Below are 20,350 nucleotides of genomic sequence, written 5' to 3'. Positions count from 1 at the left end.
GGCCACGCATGTGACGGACGCGGCGACACTCTCCCGACTGTCCGCAGTCACGTCACAATATTGCGCGCTCCGGCCACTCCGCTCAAACCTCGTTACCCGAGTATGCACTCCAATCTAAGCTGGAATCGAATTTGCGCCCTCCGCCCGAGTGCCCTCCGCCCGACGAGATGTTGATGGATTATTTGTGAAGTGGCCGGGCCGCCTTTGAAATCTTTCACGCGTTAAAACGGAGGTAATCTCGTCCCGAGCCGCCCCCGCCGCCCTGCGCGCCCTCCGTTTTGTTTACCTAATCATTTTATTGCTCCCTCCCGACCCCCTCTCCCTGGAAGTTCGTGAATTTACTCGAAATCGGGTCGCAGCCGCGACAGATGTCTCCCGCGGGCAACCCTTGCCGCGCGCCTCCTGTACTACACGCCGCGATTACATTCCACGAGAAAAAACTCCTGAGAAAACTCGAGCGCAAGCTGCGTCGTAATTTTTACATTTTTTACCCCAAAAAAAGTATGTCAAGGGAGCGCGAGAGGCGTCGCGGGGAGCGGGGCGCGGGGCGGCGACAGGTCCGCGCCCTGCGTCTCCGCCGAAATCTCTTTTTTAGCGCAAAAACGAAGGAGCGGAACAATGCGTGACCCATTTCCCGGCCGTGGGAAGGAATAACGACCGCGTCTCCGCTAAAAGCTCGCGATTTTTGCAATAAAAAATGCATTACCCCACATTTTTTAAAAAATCGACGAGTGTAAAAAACACGATGCGAACGAGCGTATTGTTCACCGGGATATTGAAATTTGAAAAGTTGGGAAGGGTGAGATTTATGTGTAAAATAACGGTTTTCACAAAAAAGTTGCGGAATCAGCTGCGTCCATAAAATAAACGAGAGTCGTTAGCGAACAATGGGCGGCTCGGTGACCGACTGAGCGCCGAACCCTTCGCGTCTCCGCGCAAACCGCGACTCCTTATCCACTAACCCAGTGAGCGCTAATGATCCTCGGCAACTCCTCGCGCTGCTAATGGCTGCCACGTCAATCACCCGGCCGCATGGTTAGTAGAGCAATTCGATAAAAACTTGTATACACAACTAATAATATTTATATGTGATCAATATACAATTATTGTACAAAAAAAAATCACATCGTCATTAAGTAAATCCTAAGAAGTTAGAAATCGGATTATTGACTTACTTCTGTTATTAATAATCAATCTCAATTCGAAATTTGACAATTATTGCCTTGTCAAATTTTGTACGTCGGTTGATATTTAAAAAAAATTAAATTGCATATTGCTAACGGTCGTTACATACGCGGGTGTAAAAAAAATCTTGATTAGTTATTTGTTTCATTATGCTGATCAATTATTATTTGCTTATGTCTTATTTATATCCTTATAATGGCTATCCATTCGGTATCATTAGACGCACATGATCTGAACACAAAGAAGATAATATCTTCCAGTCAAAATTAAAACAAGGTATGTGCCATAATTTACATGTTGAATTAGACCAAAGTTTTATTCTGGTACTAATATTCTAAAGAGTTTCAAGATTTACATAATTCATATTAAGTCAATTACCTATGTACCATTAGTGGCCACCCATCTCCTATAAGAATATAAAGAGCGTACAACATACCTAGGTACTTGCTGAGTGCGAATTACTTAACAAAATATTACAATTGTACAAATTCCTCAATATGTTTACTCTTAAAGCAATAAATGGTTCATTTACAATTTTCCCGTATACCTATTTAACTTGACAAGTCCGAAATTTTAAACAGTGTGGAAGGTCAGTGTCAATAAAGTTAGATCTACTTAAAAGTAGATTCTTTCGTCGCTCCTATTCTCTCCGTGTCAAAAAAAAACTATCTATGTAACATTACTATCATTTATATAACCATTGGGTTATGCCAACAAACGTACAAAAAGATTTTTATAAATATCATACACATTTATTTAATACCAACCTGTGATATAACATTAGACCACAAGTTTTTGTTTTGCAATGAAATGAAATGAAATGAAATGAAATGAAATGAAATGAAATATATTTATTTTGTATAGGCCAACGGCGGCACTTACAAATTGTCAGTTACAATATTTTCTTAAACTACTACCGGATCGGAACGCGACCTCTACTGAGAAGATCCGGTAAGAAACTCAGTGGGTTTGTCTTTTTTAATTTTAAAAATAATTATTCTCTTTTTAATTTTTTTTTTTTTTTTTTTAAATGCCATTGTTTTTACATATAATTAATAAAGCATTAGCTCCAGTATCTTGCTTTACATTTATCTAAAAAAAAGAAGTTTGTTCAGCAAGATACGCTACACTTTGACATTTTCTTAATTAACTAATAATTATAATTAAACAACTAATAATTAACTAATAATAAATGTTTTTCAACATTATTTCGTATCTTACTTATGAACAAAAACATATTAATGTATAATGGCGAAATACTTTCATAATAAATACATAAAAATATATTCAATTTTTAATTTTTTAATATAATAATATCTTTGTCTGATGCGTTACAACTTAGTCCTCAAAGATACTGACGCATACGGTTGAAGGTGGTAGAACCCTTTGTGGTTCGACTTCGGCGACACCACCGCCACACCTATTGCTGTCTAATAACAGCAGTGTTAAGCGCTGTTGTGTTCCGGTTTGAAGGGTGTGGTAAGGGAGACAGACTTTTCCGAGGCGTTCCAGCTTAGTCCTCAGGGGTAGCGGCGCAGCTGTGGCCGACCTCAGGTAGGAATATCTAATCCTATCTGGAGTGGATTACAGATGTCCCTGGGCGGCAGTAGCCCCTTACCATCAGGTGGACTGCATCCTATATTATTTATTATTTACGAACATTTATTATTTAGATCATTAAAATAGAACTACACGTTATAGATAAAAATAATACCGAGGCGAATTCGAATTACAATTGAGGCGACCATTTTAGTCCTCAGGATAGCAATGCATATGATCAGCCTAGGTAAATCCCCTGTTCTATACAGAGTTGGTTACAGTATGCAGGATGATGATTGCATGCAGAAAAATGTTTCATAATTACAATTATCTATTAATATCGTACACACAATAATGTTCTACAGCTGGGCACGGACGTTAGAAATTTAGAATGAAAAAGATTACGGTGACAAATAGTGATATATGCAATCTGATGGTTCAAGTGTAAATTGATTACTTTTACGTGCTTTTGATAATATTACGTAGAATTCTTGGAATCGTAAGTTTTCTCGCAATAACATTTTCTGTAATATTTTAATTTATACACTCATTCACAAGGTACATCGCATATTACAGGTTAACTTATGCGTAAATGAGCAAAACATAATGATTAATTAATTAGGTCGAAAAATACCGGTTTGTTGCATCGAGACCCCCTTTAATATACCACTTTATTTTATTTTCAGTTTTATTTTATTATAGCAGCCACCATTATGCATATTCTGTAAAAAATCAAGCGTCTATCTATTATAGTTTCAGAGATAGAGCCTTGTGACAGATGGACAGATAGCGAATCACCTTACCTTAATTAGCGTTTTTTACCTCCAGGGTACGGATCCCTATATTTTTGCTTTTAATAGCATTAAAAACAAATGCAGAAAACGAACGTAGTAGAAAACGAGCATGTAGAACACCTGATGGTAAGAATCTATTGTCAACCATGGTCATCTATAATGAACCCCAGATAAGATTCCTACTACAAATGTACGTCGCCTACAATGATCTACGACGTACGACGCGTCGCTACCCCTGAAGACTAAGTTGGATCGCTTCGGATGATATACCTATCTTCCTAGCACATGTACAAGTTTACACATATTTCGCCATTAAAATAAATTTTGCTAATTTGGAATAATTATCATCGTCGTCGAACTCAAAATCGCAATGTCGAAGAGCAAATTGTCACTGGGTTATCGCTACTTGCAACAAAATATGTCAATAACAATTGACATAAGGTCACATGCACGCGTTTGCACAGGCGCACAGGCGCACAGGCGCTGGAGCACAGAAACAGTTTACTACGTCGTTGCTTGATCGCAATTAATAACTTAGTTGATCAAGTTTGGAGTGAAGCGCCTCCACTGGCGGCTATCCCGACAAATTAGCGCGACCTTGAATTTTGCTACAACGAGAATAAAGATCCTATCTTATATGTATGATGTGTAGGTATACGAGTATATGTAAGTCAAATTTTTTGACTTGCCCTGAAGTCCAAATAACTCGACGCATTTCAAAATTAGAAATGACGCTAAATTATGGGAGTGACATAGACATAGTAATTTAAGTAATAGAGTTTTTGTTTTTATAATAATTACCAGTAGTATCTATACTAACATAAAATCGGGTACCCACCTACAAGAGTTTAATGACACTGTCTTACAAATGGAGGTATTTATTAAAATTACTTACAGATAAAAAACCAGTTCAGTTACAAATAAAAGCATTTAAAGTGATGACAAGTTACATAACTGAACATTCATGGCAATAACAAGGTAATTAAATGATGTTGTTCTGTGCTGGCTGTAATGTATATACAGGCACTCTACATAATTTCAGGGTCATGAGAAGTTTACATCAATGAAATTAATATTTATAAAGTATTTTGTCTTTAAGTAAAAGTCAAAATAGTCTCAGGCGTTTTAACAAATGATCTACAAGACTGTAACACATGAGTAAGTAAGCAATTTATTAAGTTTTATTGTGGAGGTGATGAAAAAAGAAATTATAAAATAAGATAATGATGGCTACGGTTCCCGTATTAACATTATAAGTAATTACATTCATTTGGAAATTACAATCCTATATTGCAGTATTCTGAAATAGAGTAGTATCCTGAAATCAAGCACCACGTAACATCAGGATAACTTGACTGAGTATAGCTCGACAACTGTGCGTGTCTCCAGCCTCGCTCCGGCCCACTCTCGGTCGCGGCCTCGCGAGATGGCGCCGCGTGCGAGCCGCCGCCGTATGCAAATGTGGCCCCGCCCCGCGCCCCGCCCCGCCCCGTGCCCCGCGCCACCCGCGAACCCCCTCACTCCTCACCCCGCTACACGGTGAAGGGTGACGCGGCGATGCGCGCGCGATCGAAGGGTTGCTCGTGCACGTGCGATTACGCACATGTGTGCGGTGAAATGCTCTCCGCGCACGCACACAGAGTCACCTCTTTCAGCTAAACGTCATAAAAAACGCATTGTTCTCATTTACAACCGCCGGTGTGTCGCGCGTGTGCGACAGATGAATACGCCTCGTTATGTATGAGCACAATAAATAAATTTTGCTATCGAACAATTTAAAATCGCAGTCAAACAATGGTATGTAGCCGGTTATAAATATTAAAACCTACAATGCTAGTGCAATGAATGGCTCGCTTCTCGTACCTAAACATCGTGTGTTTATGCCATTTAGCGGCACAATGTCGTACGTGTACATAAACTGAGCAAATGATGACTTGAGTTTACACCTACTTACAAATAATGAGCATCATTTCAATTGTCATTCCCATATCATGTGAAATAATTAAGATAAATCTTTACTTGGTACCTGGAAAAATAATAAAAATAAACAATTACTATGATAAGTAATCGTTTATTAAAATAACTGACATTATTTTAGTATTACGAAGCCTTGTTTTATAAATTGTTGTCTCTGAGTGGATATTAACGGATTTTGGAATCAGCTGAAACTTTCACTGATCTTAAGTTGCAGGATTTACGAAACATTACCGGATGCTTAACATTTACCAATTGTAAAAATACTCAGCGTTTTTGCCTGAAATGATCTCACAACACAAGCAAGCCACTGGCGACTATACGTCAATTAATGAAACTCGTAACAGTAAAGAAAACAAGGATAACTTAGAAAAGACTACTTCTATTCATTTCGAAGACTTTTTCTATTCATTACATGTAATTCCTTCATACTAATATAGTCGATAACTTGCCTTGCAAATGTCAGTCTTCTCAACTGCTATAATAAATTTGTGAGAATAGTCGAAAATGATACGGACTCTCGCGACTCTATCAAAATGATCATTCTCACGATACCGTATTACCTAATGAATATCCAAGAAAATTACGTAATTATGATAAAATTGAACAAATAACATAATCTAAAGGAAATGAGGCACAAACGGATTGTTTCCGACGTCGTCTCAACGAGTACCTACGACTCTACTTGTCCGCAGCGCGCGGCTCCACGGCCCGCCGCACAGATTGCCGCGGTAATGCGCTTATAATGCTGCCACATGCTAACTACCTCACACCGCTACCAATTACTGTTCTGTGAAGCAATCACTAGTATTAACAATTTGACAAAATGTATAAAATTATCCACATAACACGAGGCCCTTGATCGGAAGAAATAACTTCAACCGTTAAGTTTGCCACGGTGGTAATAACTTTACATCATTCATTTCTTATTTATAAGATAGTGCGTATATTATAATACACACAATAGTACAGTATAATAGTATAGTCAGAAAATTTACTACTGGCTTCTAGATCCTCACTATATTATATTATATTTCCTTTTGCCATTTTTATGAACATACAATCAGAATTTTGCTATCGATTAATTCAATTTATTTCCTTAATTAATGTATCTATATAATATGTATTTTATATTAATTAATACAATACTTACCCATACAAACCAGAAAAATATGCCCAAAGATAAAGAAAATATTACAAATAATTATATATAATTTGTATGCGCCCTTTGTAAATATTAAAATCAGACATTATTAATACAAAATATATATATAATTTTAGTGTTTATTTCAATAAATAAAGTAATAATTTGTTATTATTTTAATGAAATGAAATGACACATTAATTGATATTTCTATTAGTAACAACTGTTTTGCAATTTTGTGCACCTAATTAACTGTACATTAAATGTGAATACAATATTTTATTATTTAAAATCCTATTAGACTTCACGCAAGTGATAATGACGACTACTTTTACGAAGCATGATCAAGAAAGTGTATAAAAATGGTATTTTTACGAAATCACAAACACACTCTACATTTTTTTATTTTGATAAATGAATGAGTGTCAATACATCGTGCAAGCTAAATCTACGCATCACGGGAATTAAAAAACTATTCAATAGGGTCGAGCATAGTTTTGTTCCCGAAAGTTTTGGGACAGAAATCCCATTTTAATTCTAAATTGCAGTGAATTCCTTCCCTCGGAGGGCGAGGGCGCACGCCTCGCCGGACAAAGCAAACGCACAGTATTCAATTTGCGAATTGGCTGCACTTGGCCCTCGCACTCTACCACGTTATACATCTACTGTGCATGTAGATCATTTGAAGATGTAATTCAGATTAACATAATGGGTATTAACGATAAATACTTATTTAAGAAGAATTGCTGCGGATGGCAAGTAAAATCAGGTGTTTTGAACGTATATGCAAGGTCATCTTATATTTCGAAGTTGGACGACTCATGGCAAAGCGTCTAATGTATTAGCCAGGTTAAATACCTGATCGATTAAACACCTGATTAAGTAGATATGTACATAATTTATTTAGATTGCACTGTTGTAGGCTTTGGTGTGCCTTCTTGTATTTGAGTGTCATAATGGCAGTTTCGGTGGGTACACCATATCCTAATATTTGCTATTAGTGTACACAGTATACAAGTCTGCTGAAAGTTTTATCAAAATTATGTAATTTCTTGATATCATTGCCATATCCTTATTAAACGATGGAAATTATAGGTACAGCCACCTCATTGCACAAGAATTCAACCTATGTGGATACAGAGTGAAGGTCACTTGAAATTTCAAACTACAAATTTCTTAATATTTGTCTCTTGTGAATAAAGCTACATACGGGAAGTCATGTGTGATATCAAAGCGAATCTGTTTCGTGAGGTCATGCTCAGCGGTGACAGCGTAGCCGCGGGCGCCGCCGCCGCCGCCGCCCGCCCTGTCACACGCACGCGCATGCCTCTCTACAAAATTTCTTGTCTAGCAATACATTTTATAAAATTATACATAATAGTGTAGCAACTATAGATATACATTATATCAATAATATATATTATACTTATGACACTCAATTACATTCAACGAAACACGTGCCTAGTACTACATCGATTTACTAATAATACATGTATTTTCAAGTTATTTTTATTTATACTTTAAACAAACTACTAAAATAAAATGTCTCAATAAGAAATAATACCAATACATCGATTGTAGCCTATGGTGTTTATAAATATAGGTGCATATAAACCTAATTACCTATATACTCGTATGTTGCTTTATACATATTACTTTTGATGTATGAACATGTTCTGAAAGTTTTGGTTTAGATCAGTTTTACGACCGGACATAAACAGTTGGCATTCCAAACAGTTATTATTGCAGTTCTGCTGGTGAAGGAATTTGTAAAGTACCTACTTATTTTATGGAGTCATTTCTTCCAATTTAATATTAATTGTTTTTATCGAAATAAGGCGTGTTAGACTTTTTCTCATTACCCAGTATGAGTATTGTGATATTCGATTCCGTAGTAATTGCAAGACCAACAAAAAATAAATACGGGATTTATAAAACCTTATCAAACAATTATAGCATGGAATTGCGCCACGGTACAGGAAGCGGCATAAAATACTTTCTAATTAATGTAAAATTACTTGCAAATGGAATAAAACTGCGATTAGAATAATTCACACGTCGAGTCGTCGACGAGGAAGAGCTCACATTCCGGCGGCGGGTTTTTTAACTGTTAACTTATATATCATAAGAGGGCCATTGCCGCGGCGCGAGCGGCCATCGCGGCCGATTAAATCAATTTATAATGTTTATTGAAGTAGTTCTCGTAACGAGCCCGCATCGGCAGCGCGACGCCCGCCGCCGTCGCCGCCGCCACCGCCGACCGCCGCCGCCGCCGACCGCCGCCGACAGCAGCGGACGGTGGTCGGCGGTCGGCGGCGTGTCGTTGTGTAACTGTAATGATTACGAATTACAATTATTATTAATTGTATCACTGTACCTACGATACGATTCAGGTCGATAACTCTTAAGATACAGATTACACATAATATTTTACACTCAATCAAATTATCAAATATGAATAATACCAATCTAAACACAATTAATTATGATAGTATCCACAGATTATAATAAGCAATTGATAATGTTAAAATACTAGGTAAAAACTGAAAATTATACAGAATAAACAGATAGGTAGGTGTATTTTAAACATTTTCCTCATAAATTAAGATCTGGCTATTGTTTGCGTCCGTAAATTATATTAAGTTTTTTTATTAAAAAATCTTAAAATAAACAAATACGCGTTCTGCTTTGTGGATATTACCCAAATAGGTATCAGAAAAATCACACATATATGTAACATGTTATAACAAAATTTAATATAAGTACTCGTATTTACTGGAAGGCTTAGTGATCTATATTCATCTGAGCAATATTATAGACAGTTTTATTACCAGATAAAAATGTTCTTCCACGGAGATTCAAATTTTCATAGAAAAACATTCTCATGATTTCATTTGTTTACTTTTCTGTTTAATAGATAGGTAGGAGATTTAAAGCAGGACTGTAGAACATCATCGACATATTAAGTAAAATAATATTTATTCTAAGTCTTACCAAGGATTATATTATTTATTTATATCAGCTGCTATTAACTGTAACTTAACATAACTGAAAATTCGATATCACCGTTTACCATTTATTAAAATGTTAATTTATCTCTATTACAGTAACGTAATGTGACAGTATCGTTCGTCAATGTGTTCTTAAGTGTTAAATAACGGATTGTAGCTGCGAGCGAGCGTGCCGCGGCGGCAGCTGGCCGGCGCACCGGCGCACGCGCCGCTTCCGAATTCACTCCGCGCTCGCTTTCCAGGATAGGGTTACAAAGCTGTACAATGAACTATGGACGCACTTTCGTTGGCGTACGGCACGGCAAGGTGAGCGCTATTGTATAAACCATTGTTTGCCGATATCGTATTGAGCAAAAAATCTGCGGGGGATGCTGCCGAGTACTGCCCTGGTTAAATGTTTGAATTTCGAAGCTATTAAAAACCATTTATAATAGTAAAATCTTCGAATACCTTCCATTTCAATTGTATAAAATATAAAACCTACTTAGAAAAAGGAAAGAATCTTTTCCTAAGACTTACTGCACGTGTACGGCCCAAATTATTTATTTAACTAAATAGTGCTTGTTAGACTCGTAGCAAATATAGTACTCGTACCTACACTAGGCTTTGTAAATGGTACCAAATGTCATAAATATACCTAGAAATGAGAATACAAAAATATTCAGATCCGAAACAAAAACTAAACTTATCATTTTAACGATGGTCGTAGATCAAACCGGGTCACTCAACGCAACAAGGCTAAATGATGATCATTGAGCCAGACGGTTTGTTTATAAATAAATAAACTATTTGTGCCATAAAATATTGTACAATTTGTATACTAGAGACTTCTTCGTCCGTCCAGTCTCCTTCAATATAAATTACAGTACAAATACTTTTACACAACTTACACATCAATAACAGCCACACCAAGTGTAAACTGTGTCTAATGTAAAGTATGTATAAGTGTATAAAATGTTTCCAATGTTGTTGCTATATAAAGCGAGATCACATCGTAAGGTGTTACAGATGTCGAGGCTGCCGGCGTCACAAACTTGGCCAACTGCGAACCATTTCCATATGATTTTGTCTCTAACACACGTAACGCATGCAACACTGTCGATCCTGTCGCCCTCTGACGTTCATCGCTACACAACTTAATTCATGCGTTAAAATCAAGCGTTAGAACGAAGACATTTGATAATTACGACTACGTTGCACGGCTGATGATAAATAATGTTGAGTCGTAACAATACATTAGGTGTGTAACTGACACACTAGTTTTTTATGTTTATACAAATAGGCGTTTTATTGCTTTTTTTCTTCTCCGCGGACAAGAATGTTTTTCGAATATGTCTCATTCTTTGACACAAGCTACAGACCAAAAGGCTTAAACATACGGTGTCGTTGGATTTTTATAAACTGTGGCAGTAATGTTGTCTATATTTTTAAGCAGTTGGGGTTTTATTATTTTCTGGTGCAAATCAAGTGGAAGATAATTTTAAATTTAAACTTTCAAACACACAGTTAACACGTGATTGTAATGTGTATTTTCGAAATAGGTGAACTACTCATTATTGTGTAACTTATATCGTCGTCGTGTCGTAAAGAAGAAATGTGCTTGTACTAGAATTGTAAAATTTCAGTGAGTGACTTATCCGATTACTGATTACAATCACCGCCTAATGAATCTACAATGTAATGGATCAATTATGTGGCGTCGACGTTGCCCAACCATCGGCCGCGTTGCGGAATTATAACAATCCATCATATTCTAACCAGTTGTTAATCGCACAATCTCTTAGGTGCGTTCATTAGACTAATCTTTGTCCTATTTGTGTAACACCTTATTGTTTATTTCAGTACTGAAAGTGAAATTATAAAATATTTGGCTTATATACATGATATATTGCGACTTTTACACGTGGCAAAGTCCGTAGTAACCGTTAAAGCAGTATAAAAGCAATTTTTTCCCCTTCAACCTTCACTTTACCGTAAGTGCCTGTTCTAAAATCAAATTTCTTGGCACTTTACACTTGAGGTGGAGCTTGTGTCCGCTCTCTTCGTTCACGGACTTTATAAGAATTTGATTTGCGAGCGGCTGTCCCCGTGCAGGGCGCTCCCGGCGGGAGGGGGCCGGGGGGGAGCTTGTTCGCAAACAATCTGTGTTTGCGCTCGTCTGTTTGACGACTGCTACTACCTAATATTGCTATTTGTCGTGTTCCAAATGTTTACAGTCATAAATTCATAACGAAGCGCCCGCCCGCCGCCCCGAGCTTTTCTTGTAGCTTTTCACTGCTTTTTGTTGGAACAAGTAGTATGGAAATAACGGGAAATGAACATTGTTTACTTTACAGAATGCTGAAGTGTGATAGCCAAGTTGTAAAGAGACGTGGAATATTTGATCGAATGCAACAGTATCGAACGCTATACCCATTAAAATTTTAAATCTCAGTTTAAATTGAAGCGTGTACATAGAAAGGGATGCGCTATATATCAATAAATTTGAACGTTAACGACGATCATCGAAGCGCTCAGTAAGCGGCGCCACGTGCGCGCCGCAATACATCATCGCGTTTCGAATTAACGACGTCACACGAACGCAATTTACAAATGATGTCGCGCGTGATAAATCATGTCAACCCTTCCGCGACCCGCGCCCCCCTTGCCGCGACCCGCGACCCGCGCCCGCCCGCCAATCGCGGCCGCCGTATGTAGATCGCGACATCTACATATCATTTACATGCCACAACCCCGCCCCGCTACCTGCTATATTCAAATCGCTTTTTAGGGGCATGTAGATTAGGTACCGATAAAAAATCACGCACCTACGGGGTTAGTGAAGGGTTAAACGCACGACCCCTTTTATGGTAGGTACGTACACGTGTGATTGGTATATTATAATTTGATACATGTTTAAGATTGTACCATTCATGAGATTTGTTATGTATTCATCGAGCACTATATTTATTAAATTAAAATACCATTACAATGAGTTATATAATTATTTGGATTCAATATGAATATAAAAATATATTGACTAAACGCTCAAATATACAATTCATTCTAGATTCTTTTAAACTTGACACTGACTATCCAGACTCAAGTAAATAAAATGTGTTAATAGTATTTAAATTTTAGTCAATGCTTGCATTATCATGAGCTAGTAACGGCGTGAAACAGTTTGATAAGCACCGATTGTCGTGCTATTTATCCCGCGCTCAAAGTACCGTTTGCTCGTTCGATTGGCAATCGTCGCTCGAATCGAAGGAGTTTATCGCGAAGGTTTAATACGCATTAGCTCGCGCCACTGCAGCTGCAGCTATTGATTAGCGACCGCTCCCCCTCCCCGCCCGCCCCACCTGCCGCCCCCCGCGCCCGCCCGAGACGGGAGACTGCATCCCGCCCGCACGCGCCTCCTAATGAGCTCACAGAAACACTGGTCACTGGGAATATAAATATACATTAGAACTCCATTCTAATGCATTGGAATAGCGATGAAACGGAATTTTAGAAGCGAGATTTGAAAATCAAAATAAACAGTTACAGTACACACGTAATGAAATCCAGAAGATACAATGTTCAAGCTGTTTATGTAATTATAAGTTAAATTATCATTTCACAGGATTTAGGCACATAAGATTTTTACTTTGATCATAGCTTAAAAATAGTTTTTTTATTACATAAACCCAATTCGAAATAATATTCAAGTAACATTTTTGCATTTTTAAAACTCATGCTTAGAGCAACTTAAAATGATAGACGTGCATACGTAGACCCGTTGTCCAATGGTCACTGAACATCGCAAACAAACGGTGATATGGCTCGTTACTACTGAAAATAGTCATATTCAGTCGTGCTCGGAGGTCACCCAGGATAATAATAAAAGCAATTGGAATGTAAAGTCGGCAGTTTAAAGCGATTGAGCAAGGGTTGGGCCCCAGCGTTGATACGCCATGTACTAGTTAAAGGGATTACGGGTGCACGTGGCTGCAACCCTTCCCTGCAGCCCGCCGACCTTTCCGCATCGAATTGAAAATGCAAATACGGGTTAATCCAACATGGCCGACGCGTAAGTACCCCGATCTGATTAGGTCGATCGATTGATAGAGCTCAATAGTTTCAATTCAGATGACAGTAGAGTTTGGAATATTTATAAAATTGAATGGAAGTTCTAAATCTTTTTAATAGAGTTCAAAGATAATCAAATCATAGTTAAACAATTCGATATTTATTGATAAACCATAAGTAAATAAAAGTTGCACCTCATTTAAAATGGGACACCTTTTAAAATTGTTTCGATCCACTTAATATTATCATAAGCACGAATAATTATTAATGCAAATCCTCGACTTATCCAAAATTAGGTCTTGTCCGCGAGCATCTCTTATCTATAAACGCAGTAAGAGTCAGAAGAGCAGCTAAAGGCTAGGCTAGCTAGGCTGAAAAACTGGACTACTAAAAGTATTAAATAAACCTATTGTTACCTTTCAGATTACTCTTTATTGTTCGCGCTTTAAATATTATTTTCTCAGCACTTCTCCAGTAGCTAATGATTAACTATTGTATCGATTGCTATAATAGATCACCATTAAGAACTCCTCCCATTGCTGTGTGTGTAGAATTCAAGTCTTTGTAATCTGTGTAGAAAGACATGCAGTCAAATCAAGCGAGTTACCAGACTTATACTCAAATGATCAATAAAAATAAAACTGTAATGAATTCGCAATATCCAATAGTTATTTACATGTGACAGATATGAAGCGTGCTAGTGGGACAGCGGTGCAGTGTAACTGCTCCCTGGGGACCGGGGCCCGGGGCCGGCAGCTCGCGGCATGTCCTCCTGTAGACACCGAGCCTCCTGAGGGAATGTAATTAATGAGGCTCAGGTTTTGTGTTATACATGTTACTTACTGTTTTGTTATTAAATGTACATTAAGTATTTATGGTGTCCGAGGGTATTGCGAAACCAAGTATAGTGCAGTTCCTAGTAAACAAAAATACAAACAGTACAACACAAGGACAAAACACTGAAAACAGAGACGATAAAGCATAGCAATCAAACCACCCCTCCCGCGCGAACTACACGTATGAGCAAAATCAGATAAGCAACATTAATCAGCTTCCAAACCGGTTGGTCGCCGTGGAAGATTACGACCAAAACCCTCCAAAGATAACAACAAACATAAAAACTTAAAACTCCACATCCAGATCAAACAATAAACTCTACATAATCGATATTCGCAAAACGGCAGGGCCAAGCTGGATACCAACAGCACAAGCCAGAGACACTTGGGCTTCTTTGACACTTGGGCTTCTTTGGAGGAGGCCTACATCCGCGGAGGGGTTCTTGTAGACTAGATTAATTTAAATTTAAATTATAGAACAATTAGAAAGTATTTTAAATTGTTACATTGTTAAAAAATAAATATTAAATGCACTAAAAAGTAGTAGATTAGATTATTTTAACTCATAGAGCAATTTGAAAGTAGTTTAAACTCTTAAGGAATAAAAAAAGCATTATTAAAATTAAATATTAGATGCACAAAATAGTAGTGATAAGATACCAATTTAAGCATTTAATTAAGACAAAACTTTGTTACTTTTTACAAGAAATAAAAGGCTTTTTATTTTTATTTATTTTATTTTAAGTATTTATGGTATTCATAGTTTACACAACATTGCCCATCAAATGAAATGAAAATTTGGGATACGTTTAATTTGTAGAGCTATCGGAAATTTAAAGTTTTGAATAAAATGAATGTTCATGTTGTCAACCTCAAAACTTAAAAGTACTCAATCATGTTAAAAATATTTAAAAAGCATAATATAATCGCTCAGCTTTTCCGCGTTACTTTCATCAAACTTTATATAACTTCTATTCAGGATTGTATATTGTGCTTTAGAAGTTTTTTTTAAGTATTTTCGTAATATCTAAATAATACGACCTAATTTTTTTTGAACATATTATGATTGTGACGAGTCACATTGGACCGAATAGATATATTTCAAGTGACAACATAATGTAATAAACGTTGAGACGTTCTTAAAATAGTTACCGAAAGGAAAATTGCGTAGCGTCCATTGACAATGAAAGGTAATAATTGTACCAAACATTGACTTGTGTTTAAAATAATCTTGAATTACTTTTTTCTATATTTCAAATTATTCATCAACAAGCTAGAGTATAAATCTCTAGTATATATTTTTACTGGACAAATTATCCATCCATCAGCCTTTACTGGTCCACTGCTGGACATAGGCCTCCCCTAGTCTGCGCCACTCCGACCGGTCTTGGGCCGTCTGCATCCAGCGGTTACCCGCCGTCCGCTTCAGGTCGTCAGTCCACCTGGTCGGGGGGCGTCCTGTACTCCTTTTGCCGAGACGTGGTCTCCATTCGAGGACCTTCCGACCCCACCGGTTATCGGTCCTGCGAACTATGTGGCCAGCCCATTGCCACTTCAGCTTGCTTATTTTGAGAGCTATGTCGGTAACTTTCGTTCGCCTACGGATTTCCTCGTTACGAATTCTGTCGCGTAGGGAAATACCGAGCATAGCTCTCTCCATAGCTCGCTGAGCGACTTTGAGTCTTCGTATAAGGCTCACAGTGAAAGACCACGTCTCGGCACCGTACGTCATCACTGGCAACACACACTGCTCGAACATCTTCGACTTCAGGCTCTGAGGTATCTTGGATGAGAAGATGTCACGCAATTTCCCGAACGCTGCCCAACCGAGTCGGATTCTACGAGTGACCTCTTTCTCGAAGTTGGACTTACCCATCTGGATTATCTGTCCCAGGTAAACGTATTCGTCAACAACTTCGAGTGTGACGCCATCTACAACGACCGGCATGGGTGTGACATGGACGTTAGACATGATCTTCGTCTTGTCCATGTTCATCTTAAGACCTACCCGTTGAGAGGCGTCACAGAGGTCATTGAGCATGGTATTGAGGTCCTCTAGCGACTCCGCCATGATGACGATATCGTCTGCGAATCGAAGGTGAGTGATGTATTCGCCATCGATGTTGATGCCGAATCCTTTCCACTCCATCAGTTTGAACACGTCCTCCAGTGCAGCGGTAAACAGTTTTGGAGACAATACGTCACCCTGTCTCACACCTCGCTGCACTTGGATGGGGTTCGTACTTCTGTCGTGTAATCGGATCGTCATTGAGGCTGCCTTATACATACACTTCAACACTTCGATGTATCGATAGTCGATCTGGCACCTCTGGAGTGACTCCAATACCGCCCACGTCTCGATAGAATCGAAGGCTTTCTCATAGTCCACATAAGCCACGCACAACGGCAGGTTGTACTCCTCGGACTTCTGTACCACCTGCCGCAGCGTGTGTATGTGGTCCATGGTGCTAAAGCCTTTTCGAAAGCCGGCTTGTTCGGGAGGCTGGAAGTCGTCAAGCCTGCGAGCTATTCGATTGTAGATGACCCTCGAGAACACTTTGTAGACATGGCTCAAAAGCGCAATGGGCCTGTAGTTCTTCAACAAAGACGTATCGCCTTTTTTGAAGAACAGTACCACCACGCTTTTGCTCCACGCCTCCGGTGCTATACCCTGGCTAATGACGGAATCGAATAGCTGTTGGAGTGCTATTAAAATCGGTTTGCCACCTGCTTTTAGCAGTTCCGTTGTTATTCCGTCTTCGCCAGGGGCTCGGTTGTTTTTGAGCTGTTTGAGGGCCATTCTTATCTCGTAAAGGCTGACGTCCGGGATATCTTCGGTATAGTGCCGGGTTAGCGTGGCTCGCTTGTCAAAGACAGGTCGTAGAGGCGCACGCGAAGTGGTATATAACTGTCCGTAGAACTTCTCAATTTCTCTCAGAACTTTAGGCCTCGTGGCAACTGTGGTGCCGGCATCCGTCCTCAGCTGCGTCAGCAAGCTTTGCCCAACCCGCAGATCCCTTGCGAAGACTTTGGAGCCTTTATTTCGCTCAATGCACTCTTTAATGCGAATAGCATTAGAGAGGCGCAAGTCGTGTCGCATTCTATTAAAGATCTGTGCGTTGAGCCGCCTGTACTTAGACAGTGAAGCCGGAGACTGCACACACATTGCCCGCCGCTCTGCCATAAGTCCGAGTGTATGGGCTGAGAGCCTTTGAGTTGTTCTTTTGGAGGCGGTCTGGTAATACTTCGACCCCACCTCACGGACAGTTTCTACCAACTTGGTGTTAATATCGTCAACATCTACGCAACGTTCTAGGCATCGCAGACGATTATCGAGCTCGAGTCGAAAGTCTTCAGAGCCCTGGACCTGGCAAGGTGTTGGACGAAGTATCGACTTCATAAGGCGGGACCGTTCCAGCTTGACTTGGATATTTAGCGTGCCTCTAACCATCCGGTGATCGCTTCCGGTTTTAAGCCTATTGATCACAGAGACATCGTTAAATATATGCCGTTTGTCCGCCAATATGAAGTCAATCTCGTTTTTGGTAGTACCATCGGGACTCATCCAGGTCCACTTCCTCTGGGGCTTCTTCTTGAAAAAGGAGTTCATCATATAGAATCCTTCCTTTTCCAAAAAGTTAGCCAGCAAGTGGCCTCGATGGTTCCGATGACCAAATCCAAAAGGCCCCACCTTCGACTCATCGCCATATTGGACACCTAGTTTTGCATTGAAGTCCCCCATCACAACCGTGAAGTACGATTTTGAGGTATGTATGGCTTTTGATATGTCCTCATACATAACCTCAACCTCGTCGTCGGAGTGTGTCGATGTCGGCGCATATACCTGTATGACCTTCAGCGAGTATCTTTTAGATACTCTGAGTATAAGGTATGCTACCCTTGGCGACACACTCTTGATCTCCACTATGTTGTTGACGAGGGATTTGTTGACGATAAACCCGACACCACCTTGGGACAGATGTTCGCCCTCTCGGTGATAGAGCAAGTTACCGGATTTTAGGATCGTCGAGTCCTCCCCCTGTCTTCGGACTTCAGACAACCCTATAATACTCCAGTTTAACTTGCCTATCTCTTCTTCCAGCTCATATATCTTCTCATCGTTCCTCAGAGTCCTGGTGTTATATGTTGCCAGGTGCAGCAGTCGTCGTTTATGGTAGCCCGATCTCTGCCGGAGATTCTTAGCACCCCCTGCCCCGCCGTAACCGTGACCGCTACCGTAGCCAGGAATAGCGGGGCTGCCGGGGACTGGGGGCCGGGGTTTTGTTGCAGCTGCCATTAGGGGGTTGTTGCCATAGTCACCGCGCTTGGCTGTGCGTGTTGGTGACCGCAGTATGGTGGTAAATTCACAGAGAGACGCTGCTGCCCATCTCCTGGTTTTTGTCCCTTAGTCGACTCTTACGACATCCACGGGAAGAGAGGGAGTGGTGCTATTCGCAGCCGGCACCACACGGCACGGCATGGACAAATTAATGTCATCTGAAGTTTAGCAATATGACCAATCGAGATATGAGAGAAAGACGCTCATAGCGTCAACCATCAGGAGGCGCTGATGTTATCTGTTGTTGAATTTTAAGCACTTAGTAATGCCTTGTTAGCAATGTTACGAGTCGCCGCCGAAGACGGACCGGTATTTATTAGTCCGCGTGAACATATGTAATAACGATACTAAATCACCACTCATGAGCTGTCCGAAGTGAACAGAATCAAAACACCGTGAACAACACCGCTCGTTTGCCGACATTATTTATAGCAACGATGCTGACGTAGTGGCATTAAGGTAATTTTATTACTAATCTACACAATAAACATATAATTTTGTATTTAAGGAGTACACTTATAGACAACTACACTAACATCGTAAACATATCATTACCTATAATCACATGACGAATCATCACACTGCAATATGTCGTTTTGATCCCACTGTCACACATTACAGGACGTTACACATGTTTAGGGTTAATATCACACCCCTTTCGCGATCTTTATTTCTTCATATTCTAGAAAATAGTCAACAAACGCATTTGGTCGCGACACTTATTGAGGTAATAAAATATGTTTGCACAATCCGAGGAGGGTCCGAGCGGAGTGCACTCGGCGAGCCGGCTTTGTTTTGTGCGGATTGCGGAATTTTGGATCGGATAACATTCAATGATTGTACGGTAATAATTATATTTATACCTCTTACATTAAGACACTACAATGCGAACATTGTTATAACAATAATTAATAATGGTACATCGGGTTCTTTAACATTGAAAACAAAATCTTACTAGTACTGTGATACTCGTATGTTCGCTTATCATTATTTATGTGTCCATATTAATACAGTCCATCGATCAGGAAATATTAGTTGGTACCCCTACGACAGTATCGTAATATCCAATTGAGGCGTCGATTACTCGTGAGTTATGGAGTCAACCCTTCGCCGGCTTAATTAAATGCTGGGGGAGGACGAGTGCGCGCTCGCCGTGCTACGCCGTAGCGCGGCGTAGCGCCGGCATACATTTGCATACGTATCGTATCGAAGGTGTCGATCGAAAACACCTACGAAGGCTAATAAGTTACTTCTGACTAACACGTTTTCTATTTGAGCCCAAATTCCCTACTGAACCAAATAGGAAAAGATTATTCAGTGGGGCGATCAGGTTCACATTTACATGTACGAGTAATAAGGACTCGCCCTCGTAGAATATGCGAGGAAGCATATGGTTCATTGCACTTTCGAAAACACCGTTCTCGTTGCGAAATAACATTCATTGTATCCGGTCCCGTTTACGTAAACATAGTTTATTC

General features: G+C 39.5%; 2 protein-coding genes across 3 annotated transcripts in view; one reads left to right on the top strand and one right to left on the bottom strand.

The window, feature by feature from the left end:
* LOC140749479 (uncharacterized) overlaps nt 1-20,350 on the top strand; it is a 93,318-nt gene that overhangs the window by 61,017 nt on the left and 11,951 nt on the right. The window lies entirely within an intron of this gene.
* LOC140749619 (uncharacterized) lies at nt 15,854-19,002 on the bottom strand. Its single transcript, XM_073082726.1, has 2 exons — nt 17,812-19,002; nt 15,854-17,349 (listed from the first exon to the last, which is right to left on the bottom strand). The coding sequence occupies exons 1-2, from the start codon at nt 18,828-18,830 to the stop codon at nt 15,858-15,860; spliced, it is 2,511 nt and encodes an 836-aa protein (XP_072938827.1). The 5' UTR covers nt 18,831-19,002; the 3' UTR covers nt 15,854-15,857.

The sequence above is a fragment of the Epargyreus clarus genome, unplaced genomic scaffold, assembly GCF_041222505.1.
Source record: "Epargyreus clarus isolate Ecla_fem2 unplaced genomic scaffold, WU_Ecla_fem_2.2 ptg000018l, whole genome shotgun sequence".
NCBI lineage: Eukaryota > Metazoa > Arthropoda > Insecta > Lepidoptera > Hesperiidae > Epargyreus > Epargyreus clarus.
Note: the sequence above shows the minus strand (reverse complement) of the source record. Positions and strands in the feature narration are given on the sequence as shown.

What these genes read in the sequence shown, in the direction of transcription:
- LOC140749619 (XM_073082726.1), bottom strand. Translation starts at nt 18,830, where the DNA reads ATGGCAGCTGCAACAAAACCCCGGCCCCCAGTCCCCGGCAGCCCCGCT. An exon ending in GTTGACGATATTAACACCAA is followed by an intron (nt 17,350 to 17,811) that starts GTTGGTAGAAAC and finishes CCCGGACGTCAG; the next exon opens with CCTTTACGAGATAAGAATGG.